The sequence below is a fragment of the Macaca mulatta genome, chromosome 7, assembly GCF_049350105.2.
Source record: "Macaca mulatta isolate MMU2019108-1 chromosome 7, T2T-MMU8v2.0, whole genome shotgun sequence".
NCBI classification, from domain to species: Eukaryota; Metazoa; Chordata; class Mammalia; order Primates; family Cercopithecidae; genus Macaca; species Macaca mulatta.
Window position 1 is genome coordinate 177,270,199 of NC_133412.1, and position 13,898 is coordinate 177,284,096.

General features: G+C 52.6%; 1 protein-coding gene and 2 long non-coding RNA genes across 7 annotated transcripts in view; 2 read left to right on the top strand and 1 right to left on the bottom strand.

Moving 5' to 3' along the window:
- The window catches only part of LOC144330437 (uncharacterized), a 44,525-nt gene extending 43,903 nt beyond the window's left edge, over positions 1–622 (top strand). Inside the window, exon 2 of the long non-coding RNA XR_013396617.1 lies at positions 193–622. This is a non-coding gene — a long non-coding RNA (uncharacterized LOC144330437). The remainder of the gene's footprint in view (positions 1–192) is intronic.
- The window catches only part of PPP1R13B (protein phosphatase 1 regulatory subunit 13B), a 120,101-nt gene extending 115,288 nt beyond the window's left edge, over positions 1–4,813 (bottom strand). For 3 of the 5 annotated variants that reach the window (XM_077941901.1, XM_001088783.5, XM_077941900.1), the window contains exon 1: positions 3,206–3,500. In XM_077941901.1, the coding sequence (XP_077798027.1) occupies positions 3,206–3,214 (9 nt within the window). In that variant the 5' untranslated portion in view covers positions 3,215–3,500. Of the gene's footprint in view, positions 1–2,675; positions 3,046–3,205; positions 3,501–4,150 lie in introns of those variants that run through there. The other 2 variants (XM_015144577.3, XM_028851926.2) reach the window with 2 other exon arrangements.
- On the top strand, positions 3,676–9,619 carry LOC144330446 (uncharacterized). Its single transcript, XR_013396626.1, has 2 exons — positions 3,676–6,386; positions 9,313–9,619. It is a non-coding gene; the product is annotated as an uncharacterized LOC144330446 (long non-coding RNA).
- The last annotated feature ends 4,279 nt before the right edge of the window (positions 9,620–13,898 follow it).

The following is a 13,898-nucleotide window of genomic DNA, read 5'->3' on the forward strand; positions in this document are numbered from 1 at the left end:
AAAAAAGTTACCACATGGCCGGGCGCGGTGGCTCACACCTGTAATCCGAGCACTTCGAGAGGCTGAGGAGGGCAGATCACCTGAGGTCAGGAGTTCAAGGCCAGTCTGCCCAACATGGTGAAACCCTGTCTCTACAAAAATACAAAAATTAGTTGGGCAGGATAGAGGGTGCCTGTAATCCCAGCTACTCAGGAGGCTGAGGCAGGAGAATCGCTTGAACTTGGGAGGTGCAGGTTGCAGTGAGCCAAAATTGGGCCACTACACTCCAGCCTAGGCAACAGAGCAAGACTCTCTCTCAGAAAAAAAAGTTACCACAGGCCAGGCGCAGTGGCTCACACCTGTAATCCCAGCACTTTGGGAGGCCAAAGTGGGCAGATCACTTGAGGTCAGGAGTTCAAGACCAGCGTGGCCAACATGGTAAAAACCCCGTCTCTACAAAAATACAAAAATTAGCCAGGTGTGGTAGCACACACCTGTAGTCCCAGCTACTAAGGACGCTGGGGCAGGAGAATTGCTTGAACCTGGGAGGTGGAGGGTGCAATGAGTCAAGATTGTGCCACTGCACTCCAGCATGGGCAACAGAGTGAGACTCTGTCTCAAAAAAAGAAAAAAAAAAAAGTTACCACAGACATTATATGCTAATTGCCAATTTTCAAATAAAATAAAATATACTCTAAGCCTGTGTTGTCCAATATGGTAGCCACTAACCACATGTAGCAATTGAGTGCTGGAAATGTGCTAGTCTGAACTAAGGTGTGCTGTAAAATGCAAACTGTCACCAGATTCACACCAGATTTCAAACAGTAGCAGAAAAAATGTAAAATATCTCATTAGTGATTTTTTCTATTGATTATATGTTAAAATAATAACATTTTGGATATACTGAGTTAATAAAAGGATACTGTTAAAATTAATACTTTTTTAATTTGTTTCATGTAGTTACCACAAAATTTAAAATTGCATTTGTGGCTTGCTTTACATTTTTATTGGACAGTGCTGCTCTACACAAACTGCAAAATATGATCCAACGTTCCTTTGATTCATCATCATCATCATGATGAATACCAAATATACAATAAATCGAGAAAAATCTTATTTACATTTTTGGATACATAGTTTACATATTACCAAGTAAGAATGGCATTTCTGAAAACTCCTACTAAATTTACAACCAACTCCAACTGTGTTAATAGAGGAAGGACTCAGTCCCACAAGTAGTATTTTTAGGGATCAAGAAGGAAATACAAAAGTAAAAGCCATAAAAGAGAGTCTAAGAGCAATGCCATCTGTTTCTAAAAGGCATTTTTAAACAAAAGCAGTATTTTAAACAGATAATAGAACTGTTATTTAAAAAAACAGTATTTTATTGTTTTGAGAAATTTGAAGAAATGTCCCAATTCCCAGCTAAACAAACTTCTTAAAAAGGAAACCTGTTAAGGTAGGAACTCAAAACTCTAATCACGTGGAATAGAGGTAAAATGCCTGAATGAATCATATGGAAAATGTAAGCCAAGTTTCTTAGCAGAATATTTATAATTAAACATTATACAATGATGAAGCCAGCCAAAATATTTCCAGATATCCTTCAGTGCCACCATAGTATGAACGCATCAATCAACTATTACAGGATTTAACTAAAACTGCTTTCAAAATTATGAAACACCATAATGCCTTTCATCAAAATCTAGCCAGTGAGAATTAGGGAGGGAAGTTTCCAAATGCCTTATCTTATAGCGATTAAAATTAGAAATTGAAAATTCAAACCCATATTAAGAATAATAAATATTTGTATGACATTCTGTTCAACAATCACTTTTGGAAACATCATCCTATTTGATCCTCAGGACAGCGCTCAGATATTGGTATATTTTTGTCCCTACTTTAGAGGTAATTCCAGGCTCAAAGACCTTGACTTGTTCAAGGTCACACAGCTAAAAAGTGGAAGAACCAGTGTTTCACCCCAGATCTTCTGATGCTCATCCAATTCTCTTTCCCTTACAAGACAATTATTCATTTAAAACCAAATGTTTAGAAACCCAACAAGCCTGATGCTAAAGAAAGACCTAAGGATCAAGTAGATCAAACCTTAAGACTTGGAAAACACTGAAAGCCGGCTACAAAACATGCTGGAATCCTCTAAAAACGGGGAGAAGAGATTATCAAGAAAAAGGAAATCAAAGAGGGAGAGGGGGGATCTAATCTAAATGTCCTTGGGTGCAGCACAGCAGAATGGCAATATTCAATTCAAGTAGAGAATGCAGAGAAACTGCACTTTCCTGTGAAATGTGATTTTCAATGTAGTATTGTAGGTTAAAAAAATGACTGTGTTATTTTACTATAAATGTGTTTGAGAATTTTACTCACTATATAGGCGCTCAGAAAACCAATACCTCTCCAGCTGGGTACGACCAGTCCCACATTTTTTCGTAAGTCATGATGCTTACCTCCCAAAAAGCCAATTTTTAAACATCAGAATTCAGCATCCCCTCCTATTTAGATTATAGGTAAAGGGAAGGGTCCGTAGGACGACGGCAAATCTAATGGCCAATGTCTTTCTAGGCGAAAGCATCCTTAAGGGCAGGACAAAGGCACCACCACTACAAACGAACCTCGTTCAACCTTCAGAACACGGAGAACAAACCAGTTAAAGCAAAACGAACCAATATTGCAGATACGGGAAAAGGGAATTCCTAAGATGGCTCTCAAAATCCGTGCACTCGACACCTTCCTCAGTACAACCGCGAAGGCTACGGGAATGCGGGTGCCGAGTGTGGGAACTCCGGGCGTGGGTGCCCACCCCGTCGACTCCCAGTGCGACCCCAGGACGTTCGTTTCAGGCGGGTCACAGCTGCGCCACCCACGAGACCTGTGCCCCAGCTTCCGACCGCGCGCCGGAGAGGACCGAAGGGATGACCAGCCCCAAATGCATCTGCTTCTCCCCACGGCAGTCCCCGCGGCCCCGCGGCCGGGGAGGCCGAGCAGGAAGGGCCCGCAGGCGGCCCTGGCCCCGCGCTGACAGCCGGCGCCGCCCCCACCTGCCTGCCCGGGGGGCGCCGCGGCCGGGCGCGCCCGCCCAGCCACTTCCTTCCCCGCCCGCCCGGCCTCGCACCGGCCCGCGGGGGCTGGGAGCCGCGGGAGGAAGGAGGCTTGGCCGGCGGCCCGCGAAGGAAGCCGCCGCCGCCGCCGCCCGCCCGCCAGCACCCACCGGCATCATCGCGGGGAGAGTCCGCGGCACCCTCGGCCGCCGCCTGACAGGACGCTCCGCGCTGAGCTGCGCCCGCCGCTCCGGCCGCCTTCTAAGGCCGCGCTCCCGTCGCTGTGCTCTCCTGCCCGGCCGCGGCGAGGCGGCGGCTGCGGCGGGCTGCGGCGGGCTGCGGGGCTCTCGCCCGCCCTGTGGCGGCCGCCGGCGCGCTGCGTCGCTGTCCCGGGCACCCGGCCGCCACCGCCGCCTCAGCCTCAGCCCCAGCCCGACCGCCTCCCGCCCGCCCAGCTCGCTCTTCAGCCCCCGCAGGCCCCGCCCCCAGCGCGGCGCCCCGCACGGGGCCCGTCGCCCCCTCTGATTGGCCCGGCGGAAACGGGGGCGGAGAGAGGGGCGGGGCTTCCCGACTCCGCCCGCCACCCTCGCTCTCAGCGGCAGCCAGGTGCGTGCGCGTCCGCGCTCCCGGCGGCGGGGGAGGGGCGGGCGCGCCGTGGGCATCGGTGGCCGCCCCGGCGCCTGCGTGAGCCCCAACTAGGGGAGGCCGCGGACGGTGGGAGAACGGAGGCCCGACAGGAAATGGCCGGCCTGGGTCCCGCAGCGGATCACGGCAGGGCCGGGACTCGAACCCGGGCTCCCGGGGGCCGACTGTGGGCGGGAGCGTCCCTGCGGCGACGGCGCGCACCCGCACTCTGACCGTGGCCTGACCCCCGGCTCCCGGCGCCCCGTTTGGCTGCGGTCCAGAGGCCGGTGGGAGGGGCGCGGGGGACCCCGGAGCCGGCACGTGACCCGACGCCGCGCACTCAGAACCAGCCCCGGCCCGGCGCCCTTGGCCTGCACCTGCTTCCCGCCCCCACCAGCGTCTTCCGCGGCCGCGCCCCCCGCACCGGCTCCCGAGCCTTGGCCTTTGCCCGAACGAGCTGCCGCCTAGAAGCCTGTGCCACCTGTGCCCACCTGCGCCAGCATCCCTCGAGGTCCAGCTCCAGCGTCCCCGGGCAGGGTCCGGTCCCCATCTCCAGGGTCCAGGTCTCTCCCTGCAGCCCCGTATCCAGAGGCGCCGCCCCCTCGGTCCTGAGCGCCGTAGTGACAGAGCCCTGGGCAGGGCCCTGAGCAGACCCTCAGCAAAGGCTGCCAGGGGGGCAGGCACCCGCTCGGGGCCCCCCACATGGTGCCATTCGCCCGGACCGCGGTGGAGAGCCGACAGGGGGACTGAGGTGCTCCCGGCGGCAGCACCGAACTCCCACCGGCATCAGAAGGCAAGGTCTGCGGTTGGCCCCAGACACGGAAGGCGTAAGCCGCCCTGGGAAGCGCCGGCCCCGTGGAGAAGGCCGCCGCGAGGTCAGGGTCAGTCTGGAGCCTGTCTGGTGCTCGGAGAGGCTTCTGGTTGCTGCAGAGTCGGGGCAGAGGAAGGGAGGATGCCAGGGAGCTCCCACCAGCCCATTCCTGGGGAGCCACCCCTGTCCCTCAGAGGCCACGGGGGCTCGTATTTGAGAGTGTGGACTTTCCAGTTAGACAGACTTGGTGCAGCACCGCCTCCACCACACCCTCGCCTGGGATCCTAAACCGCATCTTCTCTGCATCGTAGTGTGCTTGTCTCTGTGATGAGAGAGTGTAGGGATAATAGTGCCTGCCTCGTGTGGGGGGGCTTTTTCGGATGCGAGGGATGGAAAGCTCCCAGCACAATTTGTGGCACGTGGTAGCTGTTCCATAAATAGCATTCTGTAGTTGGGCAGTGATTAGCAAGGAGGCTTAGTGTACAGACGTCCCTGGGATTTTTAAACTTATCCACACCTGGGCATGAATGGCTAATGACACCCCTCTTCTGGGAGCAGGGTTTGGAGAGAAGAGGAAGCTCTAGATAATGAGTGATCCTAGGCTGAAAGTCACAGACATACCTAAGTTCTAATTCTAGCTGCTCTACTTCTGACCTCCTGTCGGGCCTTAGGCAACTTGCACCCCTTCTCTGGGCGTTGGTTTCCCCAGCTTTGACAGCTGATATCCCTGAGTCACGAAGGGGTACATCTGGCCCACGAAACCTAACAAAGGACAGGTTTTGCCAAGGCTCTTCAGAGAGGTGCCCCCCAGGGTAAGGTGATCCAAATGAGCCTGCTCTCCCAGGAAGGGGAGCATTGGCACAAGGCCCCCCCTCTTGCCTGCAGGACCTGTGGGTACAGACAGTGGCAGCTACCCTGCCTCACACCAAAGCCTCCTATATCCTCCAGGCAGGGGTCCATTTGAGGCAGCCTGGTCAGCTCCCCCTCAAGTCCTTCCCACTGGTCCCTGTCCTCCACTCCACCCAGCCTGCCACCTCCAGGCATCGGCCCGTCACCTCCCACTTGGACCAAGCTCATTCATTATAAGCCCACTGCTCTAGTCTCCACGCCCCCACCATTCCCCACAAGTCCCTGCCCTCCATCTTCCTGTGTCTCCCCATTACCCAGAACAAAGTTCATGAGAGGCCCATCAGGAATCGCCATTAATGGTGGGGTGCAGTGGCTCACGCCTGTAATTCTACCACTTTGGGAGGCCAAGATGGGAGGATTGCTTGAGACCAGGAGTTCGAGACCAGCCTGGTCAACACAGTGAGCTCCCCCATCTCTAAAAAAAAAAAAAAGGAATCACCACTAATGATGGGATATAGGCATTAGAGTTATGGAAGAAGATGTCCATATTTTTTAGAGGTGCATCCTAGCATATGTAAGGGGTCTGCAGTTCGTTTAAAAACAATTCAGCCAAGGGGAAAGAGAGCCAAGCAGTTAGGAATAGCTGAAACATACGTGGCAAATTATTGATAACATTTGAACCTGGATGGTGGGTGTGTTGGGCTGCATTGTATTTTTTACTCTATGTTTGAAATATTTTATGTTAAAAATAATTAAAGGGGCCGGGTGCGGTGGCTCACACCTGTAATCCCAGCACTTTGGGAGGCTGAGGCAAGTGGATCACGAGGTCAAGAGATCAAGACCATCTGGCCAACATGGTGAAACCCTGTCTCTACTAAACGTACAAAAATTAGCCGGGCCTGGTGGCAAGCGCCTGTAGTCCTAGCTACTTGGGAGGCTGAGGCAGGAGAATCACTTGAACCCGGCAGGCAGAGGTTGCAGTGAGCCGAGATTGTGCCACTGCACTCCAGCCCAACAACACAGTGAGACTCCATCTCAAAAAACGAACAAACAAAATGATTAAAGAGGCCGGGCGCGGTGGCTCACGCCTGTAATCCCAGCACTTTGGGAGGCCGAGGCGGGCGGATCACAAGGTCAGGAGATCGAGACCACGGTGAAACCCCGTCTCTACTAAAAATACAAAAAATTAGCCGGGCGCGGTTGTGGGCGCCTGTAGTCCCAGCTACTCCGGAGGCTGAGGCAGGAGAATGGCGTGAACCCGGGAGGCAGAGCTTGCAGTGAGCCGAGATCGCGCCACTGCACTCCAGCCTGGGCTGGGCGACAGAGCGAGACTCCGTCTCAAAAAAAAAAAAAAAAAAAAAAAAAAAAGATTAAAGAGGCTGGGCATGGTGGCTCATGCTTGTAATCCCAGCACTTTGGGAGGCCAAGACGGGTGGATCAATTGAGGTCAAGAGTTCGAGACCAACCTGGCCAACACGGTGAAACCCCGTCTCTACTAAAAGACAAAATTAACTGGGCGTGGTGGCATGCGCCTGTAATCCCAGCTACTCGGGAGGCTGAGACTGTAGAATCGCTTAACCCGGGAGGCAGAGGTTGCAGTGAGCCGAGATTGCGGCACTGCACTCCAGCCTGGGAGACAGAGCAAGACTTCATCTCAAAAAATAAATAAATAAATAAAAATAAGCAAGGCATGGTGGTGCTCACTTGTAGTCCCAGCTCCTCAGGAGGCTAAGGCAACAGGTTCACTTGAGCCGGGGAGATGGTAGCTGCAGTGAGCCGAGATCACGCCACTGCACTCCAGCCTGGGCAACATAGAGAGACCTTGCCTCAGAAAAAAAAAAAAAAAAAAAAGATTACAGGCTGTAGATTAAAGGCTGGGCATGGCTGGGCACAGTGGCTCAAGCCTGTGATCCCAGCACTTTGGGAGGCCAAGGCAGGCAGATCACCTGAGGTCAGGAGTTTGAGATCAGCCTAGCCAATGTGCTGAAACCCTGTCTCTACTAAAAATATAAAAATTAGGCCAGGCGTGGTGGCTCACACCTGTAATCCCAGCACTAATCACTGAGGCTGAGGCAGGCAGATTGCTTGAGGTCAGGAGTTCGAGACAAACCTGGCCAATCAGTCTCTACTAAAATACAAAATTAGCCAGGCATGGTGGCATATGCCTATAATCCCAGCTACTTGGGAGGCTGAGGCAGGAGAATTTCTTGAACCCAGGAGGCAGAAGTTTCAGTGAGCTGATATCATGCCACTGCACTCGAGTCTGGGCAATGGAGTGAGACCCTGTCTCAAAAAAAAAAAAAAACAAAAAGAAATTAGCTGAGCATGGTGGTGGGCGCCTGTAATTCCAGCTTCTCGGGAAGCTGAGGCAGGAGAATCTCTTAAACCTGGAGGCAGAGGTGGCAGTGAGTTGAGTTTGCCCCACTGCACCCCAGCCTTGGTGACAGCAAGACTCTATCTCAAAATAAAAAAATAGCCGGGCGCGGTGGCTCAAGCCTGTAATCCCAGCACTTTGGGAGGCCGAGACGGGCAGATCACGAGGTCAGGAGATCGAGACCGTCCTGGCTAACACGGTGAAACCCCGTCTCTACTAAAAAAAATACAAAAAACTAGCCGGGTGAGGTGGCGGGCGCCTGTAGCCGCAGCTACTCAGGAGGCTGAGGCAGGAGAATGGTGTGAACCCAGGAGGCGGAGCTTGCAGTGAGCCCAGATCACGCCACTGCACTCCAGCCTGAGCGACACAGCGAGACTCCATCTCAAAAAAAATAAATAAAGGCTGGGCATGGTGGCTAACGCCTGTAATCACAGCATTTTGGGAGGCCAAGACAGGAGGATTGCTTGAGCCCAGGAGTTTGAGACCAACCTGGGCAACATAGCAAGACCCCCCTCTCTATTTTAATTTTTAAAAAAATTAAAAAATGATTAAATACTCTTAAAACAGATAAAATGTCCCTTTAGGGAGGAGATTAGTATATATTCATATTGGCATAAATAAATTCTGGAAGAATCCAGGGAACACTAATAAAGTGATGACTGCACGTGGGAATGGAAACTAGGTAGATAAGGGGCAGAAATCAGAGTGAGGCTTTTCACTATTAGTTTTTGAAAAATAAACTTTATTTTTAGAACAGTTTTATAGAAAAATTGCAAAGAGTTTGAAATACAGAGTTCCCAGATACCCCTTTCCTGTTTTCCACATTTTTTAACATCTTACATCAGTACAGTACATCTGTTACAACAAATGAACCAGTATCTATATGTTAGTATCAACTCAGGTCCATACTTTTCCCAGATTTCCTTAGTTTTTAGCCAGTGTCCTTTGTTTCAGGACATCACGTGGCATTTAGTCATTGTGTCTCCTTAGACTCCTCTTGGCTGTGACGGTTTCTCGGCTTTCCTTGGTTTTTTCTTCCCACCCGCACTCCCTGCTCTCACTGCCCAGACTGGAGTGCAATGGCGCCATCTCGGCTCACCTCAACCTCTGCCTCCTTGAACTCCTGGGTTCAAGTGATTCTCCTGCCTCAGCCTCCCCAGTAGCTGGGATTACAGCCATGCACCACCATGCCTGGCTAAGTTTTACATTTTTAGTAGAGACAGGGTTTCTCCATGTTGGTCAAGCTGGTCTCGAATTTCCGACCTCATGTGATCCACCCACCTCAGCCTCCCAAAGTGCTGGGATTACAGGCGTGAGCCACTGCACCCTGCCAGCTTTCCTTGTTTTTTTTTTTTTTTGAAACGAGTCTCGCTCTGTCGCCCAGGCTGGAGTGCAGTGGCGTGATCTCGGCTCACTGCAGCCTCCGCCCCTCCAGGTTTTTAAGCAGTTCTCTGCCTCAGCCTCCGGAGTAGCTGGGATTACAGGCGCGTGCCACCACACCCAGCTAATTTTTTTGTATTTTTAGTAGAGACAGGGTTTCACTATCTTAGCCAGGCTGGTCTTAAACTCCTGACCTCGTGATCTGCCCATCTCGGCCTCCCAAAGTGCTGGGATTACAGGCATGAGCCACCGCTTTCCTTGTTTTTTATAGCTTTGATAGTTTTGAGTGCTTCTCAGGTATTTTGTAGACTGTCCTTCAGTTGAAATGTATGTGATAGTTTTCTCATGATTACATTGAGGTTGTGAGTTTGGGGGAGGAAGACTGCAGAGGTACGCAACCATTTTCATCGATTGTATCAAGGACACATATGATCAGCATGACAGTGCCATTGACACTGACCTTCATCTCTCGGCTGCTGTTGCATTTCATGTTTGATTTTTTAATCAGGTGACAGTATTACTAAATTACAATAACATTTTTTAAAACTTGACTGGGTGTGGTGCCTCATGCCTATAATCCGAGTACTTTCAGAGGCTAGGGCAGGTGCCTTGCTTGAGCTCAGGAGTTGGAGACCGGTCTGGGCAACACGGCAAAAATCCCATCTCTACAAAAAAATACAAAAATCAGCCAGGTGTGGTGGCATGTGCCTGTGGTCCCAGCTACTTGGGAGGTTGAGGTGGGAGGACCGCTTGAGCCCGAAAGTTTGAGACCAACTTCGGCAACTTGGTGAGACCCCATCTCTACAAAAAAATTTTGTGTTTGTTTGTTTTGTTTTGTTTTGTTTTGAGACAGAGTTTCACTCTTGTCACCAAGGCTGGAATGCCGTGGTGCGATCTTGGCTCACTGCAGCCTCCACCTCTTGGGCTCAAGTGATTCTCCTCCCTTAAACTCCCGAGTAGCTGGGATTATAGGCATGAGCCACCACACCCAGCTAATTTTTGTATTTTTAGTAGAGACGGGTTTCACCATGTTGGCCAGGCTGGTCTGAAACTCTGGACCTCAGGTGATCCACCCACCTCAGCCTTCCAAAGTGCTGGGATTACAGGCATGAGCCACCATCACCTGGCCTCTACAAAACTTTTAAAAATTAGCTGGGCATAGTGGCAGTCACCCGTGGTCCCAGCTTCTCGGGAGGCTGAGGTGAGAGGATCTGCTTGAGCCTGGGGGGATCAAGGCTGCAGTGAAGGCTGCAGGGAATACAGATAACGCCACTGTATTCCCACCTGGGCAACAGAGTGAGACCTTGTCTCAAAAACGAAATAAAACAAATAAAACAACAGTAGCAACAACAACAAAAAACACCGCTAAGACCTGTATTGGTTTGCTAGGCCCGACATAACAAAATACCACAGACTAGGTGGCTTAGAAAAACAAAAATTTATTTTCTCACAGTTCGTGGTACTTTTCTGGAAGTCCAAGCTCAAGGTGCTGCAGGGCTGGGCTCTTCCAAGACCTTTTGCCTTGGCTGGCAGATGACCACCCTCTTGTGGGCTCCTCGCATGATCTTTTGCTGTGTGTCCACCTGCCTGGTGTCTCTCTTTTCATAGGTCATAGTCACATTGCATTAGGGCCCAGCCATAGGACTTCATTTCACCTGATTACCTCTCTGAAGACCCTACCTCCAGGCCCTTGTCCACCCACCTCCCTGTGTACAAGAAAGCACTCTGCGTGTCCCTCGGAAAGAAGTGCTACCTGTTCCTATTGAAAATCAAAGCCTTCTGCAGGGTTTCCCCAGATCTCCCAGGGATGATGCATCTCACCATATTCCTCCAGACTGCCCAGACCTGGGTCACCCATCACAATCTGCCACCTCAGAGCTCTCCATGTACCTGTTGCCCCAGGGGCCAGCAGGCTCCGTTAACTGGTGTCCTCTGGTTTCTTCCATGTACCCACCTGGGTCCAGGCCCTGGTGACACAGCCTTGAGCAAAACAGTGAGGTCCCTGTCCTCACAGAGTTTGTATTCCAGCCAGGGGAGAAGATGATAGACAAGAACAAACACTGGTAAGTGTATTTTTAACAATAAGGCCAGGCCGGGTGCGGCGGCTCACGTCTGTAATCGCATCTCTTTGGGAGCCTGGAGCGGGAGGATCACTTGAGGCCAGGAGTTAAAGACCAGCCTGGGAAACATAAGGAGAGCCTGTCTCTACAGCAAAAATACAAAACGTAGTCAGACGTGGTGGTGCTCCTGTGGTCCCAGCTACTTGGGAGGCTGAGGTGGGAGGATCACTTGAGCCCAGGGATCTGAGGCTGCAGTGAGCTGAGATTGCACCACCACACTCCAGCCTGGGCAAAAGAGGGAGACGCTGTCTCAAAATAATAATAACAATAATAATAAAGCTAGATAATGTGACAGAGACAGCTGCCTCTGCCAGGAAAAGGTGAATTTGAGTTGTGGGCTGCAGGGAGCAGGGAGGGGGAGGAGCAGGTATGGGAAAGTGCTGGAGGCTGCCGAGGGAGGTAGGGTCAGGCTTCAGTTTGCAGGCTGTGGCGAGTCTGAATTTTGTTGGCCCTGAGGGCAGGGGGCCTTCCCTCTGGTGTTTCCAGGGGAAACTCTTTCTGACAGCTGATTTACAGTCTTAAGCTTCCGCTGGAAGCTGCTGGCCTTCCGCAGAAGTGGAGGAGGGCGGTCCCTTAGGATTAGGAAGGTAGAGGAAGTGGATGTGGGGACGGGCTTTTATCTGGGGTAAAATTTGAAGGGTGGGAGTTGGGAGGAGGAAAGGAAAGACTCAGGATGGCCGCAGGCCTTGGGGGTGCTGTGCGGGGCCTGTGACCTGGTGCCCACAATGCCTTATCCAGGCCTACGAGAGGGCGCCGTAGGCTCTGTGCTGACGTCAGCTTGGCCACACTGTCCCCAAGAAGGCCACATTTCATGACTCCCCTTCCTGTCCAGTCTGGGCCTACCGCCCACCCTAGGATCTATCTGGCACTGCAGCCAAATGCCAGGTGTTACCCGTGCCCCCCACCCTGTCAGTCCTTCCACAACACACACACCTCGTTTCTTCTCCTGCCCCACCCCAACCTGAGCTGCCCTCACCTCTACTCCAAGTTAGCCTCCCTCCCACTGGGAAATCCAACCCAACCACTCCCCACTGGGACCCCTCGGGCCTCCCCTCTGCCCTGATAGTCAAGGGTAGTTAAACCCCAGAGCGCTTGGGTCTGTGGCTCTCCAGCCTCCTGCCCTCACCATCCCCCGCCCCAGGCGAACTCCCACCCCACCCTAGGCCCCGCTGGCAGCGCCTCCCCAGTGTGGGGGTGGGGACTCTGGGACAATGGGACGTGCAGCTCCTGTCCCACCCCCACAGCTGCCTGGGGAAACCTGTTTTCGCTGGTGTTGGCTGTGAACCAGTCGCGGTTCCATTTGCTCCTCTGGGGCATTAAGTAATATTTTTTGTTATCCAGGTTAGAAAATAAGTTGGTGGGAAAACACCCGATCTGCTTGTTTTTCGTCTTTCGTTTGGCCGCGAGTGGCCCCTGTGGCCTGTGAGGCTGCACTTGTGTCCCGCGCTGGATCCCCAGTACACAGTATTCGCCTAATAAATGTGCATGGAGGGCAGACTCCACTGCTGCCTCCACCAAAGAAAATACAGCTGGAAACCCAGCGACATCCACCCAGGCCGCAGAAAAGAGTATCCCTGCCAGGAGTTCCCACCCAGGAGTCTTGGAACTCGGGGAGGGGGTCTCCGGAGCCAACCCACCTGTTTTCATTCATGCGACAGGCCTCTGTCACGGGGTCACTGTCCAAGGGTAGGGGTTGCCATGCCCAGAACTCAGCAAGTGTTCAGCCGACTGCAGCCTCGTCTTCCTGCAAGGACTCAGATAGGGCAGGTGTTCTCTGAAGCCCAGGGAGGCTTTGCCACTTGCCCAGGGCCACAGAGCTACCCAGCCTGTGGCTGGAACCTGGAGCCAAGTCTATGGCCTCCGCCTGGTGGCCGCTGCCTCCAAACACTCCCAGCTCCACAAGTCCCGCCCTCTGCCTTGGCAGGGTTGGCTGGGTGTCCTACACACACAGTACTGGTCTTTTAGGGTCTAAATCCCTCTTTCTCCCCTCCTCCTGGAATCTGTCTGGGGCCCCTGTGAGGAAGAAAAGGGTGCTGGGCCAAGACACTTCATTCATTCATTCATTCATTCCTGACCTTTCTTGCGTCCTCCGTGTTAGGCCCGAAGGAGGGTAGGAGTCTTGGTCCCTGCACACAGAGCGCTTTCCCTCTGGAGGTTGTGTCAGACCACACACTTTAGTCTTCCTTCTTTTTTTCTTCACCAAGCATCCTATGTCTTTTCTTCTTCACCAGGCATCCTACCCGAAGCGCCCACTCACTCCTGCCTTTATCTTGGGTTTTCCCTGACATTCTTCCACTAAACCCTCTGCTTGTCCCCAGCTTTCTGCCTCGTGGCTGCTTCAGTTCCCGCCATTACTCACAACGCTGTCAGTCAGGGTCCTATGGGGAAACAGATGGCTTCCGCAAATTAGGGAAATTCCAGGAGGGCGATTTACAAAGGGGGATGCTTACAGAAGGGGGGGACTACTGGGGGAGGGCAGGACTCTGGGACCAGCATCGGGGGACTCTTTCCACCCTCAGGGCTGGAAGGAAGAGAAAGGGGAGGTCTCCAGCAAAGAGGAAAGTCCAGAGGAGACCAGCCTGGAGGGCAGTGGCATTGGTCAGAGGCAGGCCCAAAGAGGGAAGGGATCCATTCCCACATTGCTCCCTCTCCTGCCTCTAACCTCCCACAGGGGCACCTCCACCTGTGGCTGCAGCCCATGGAGG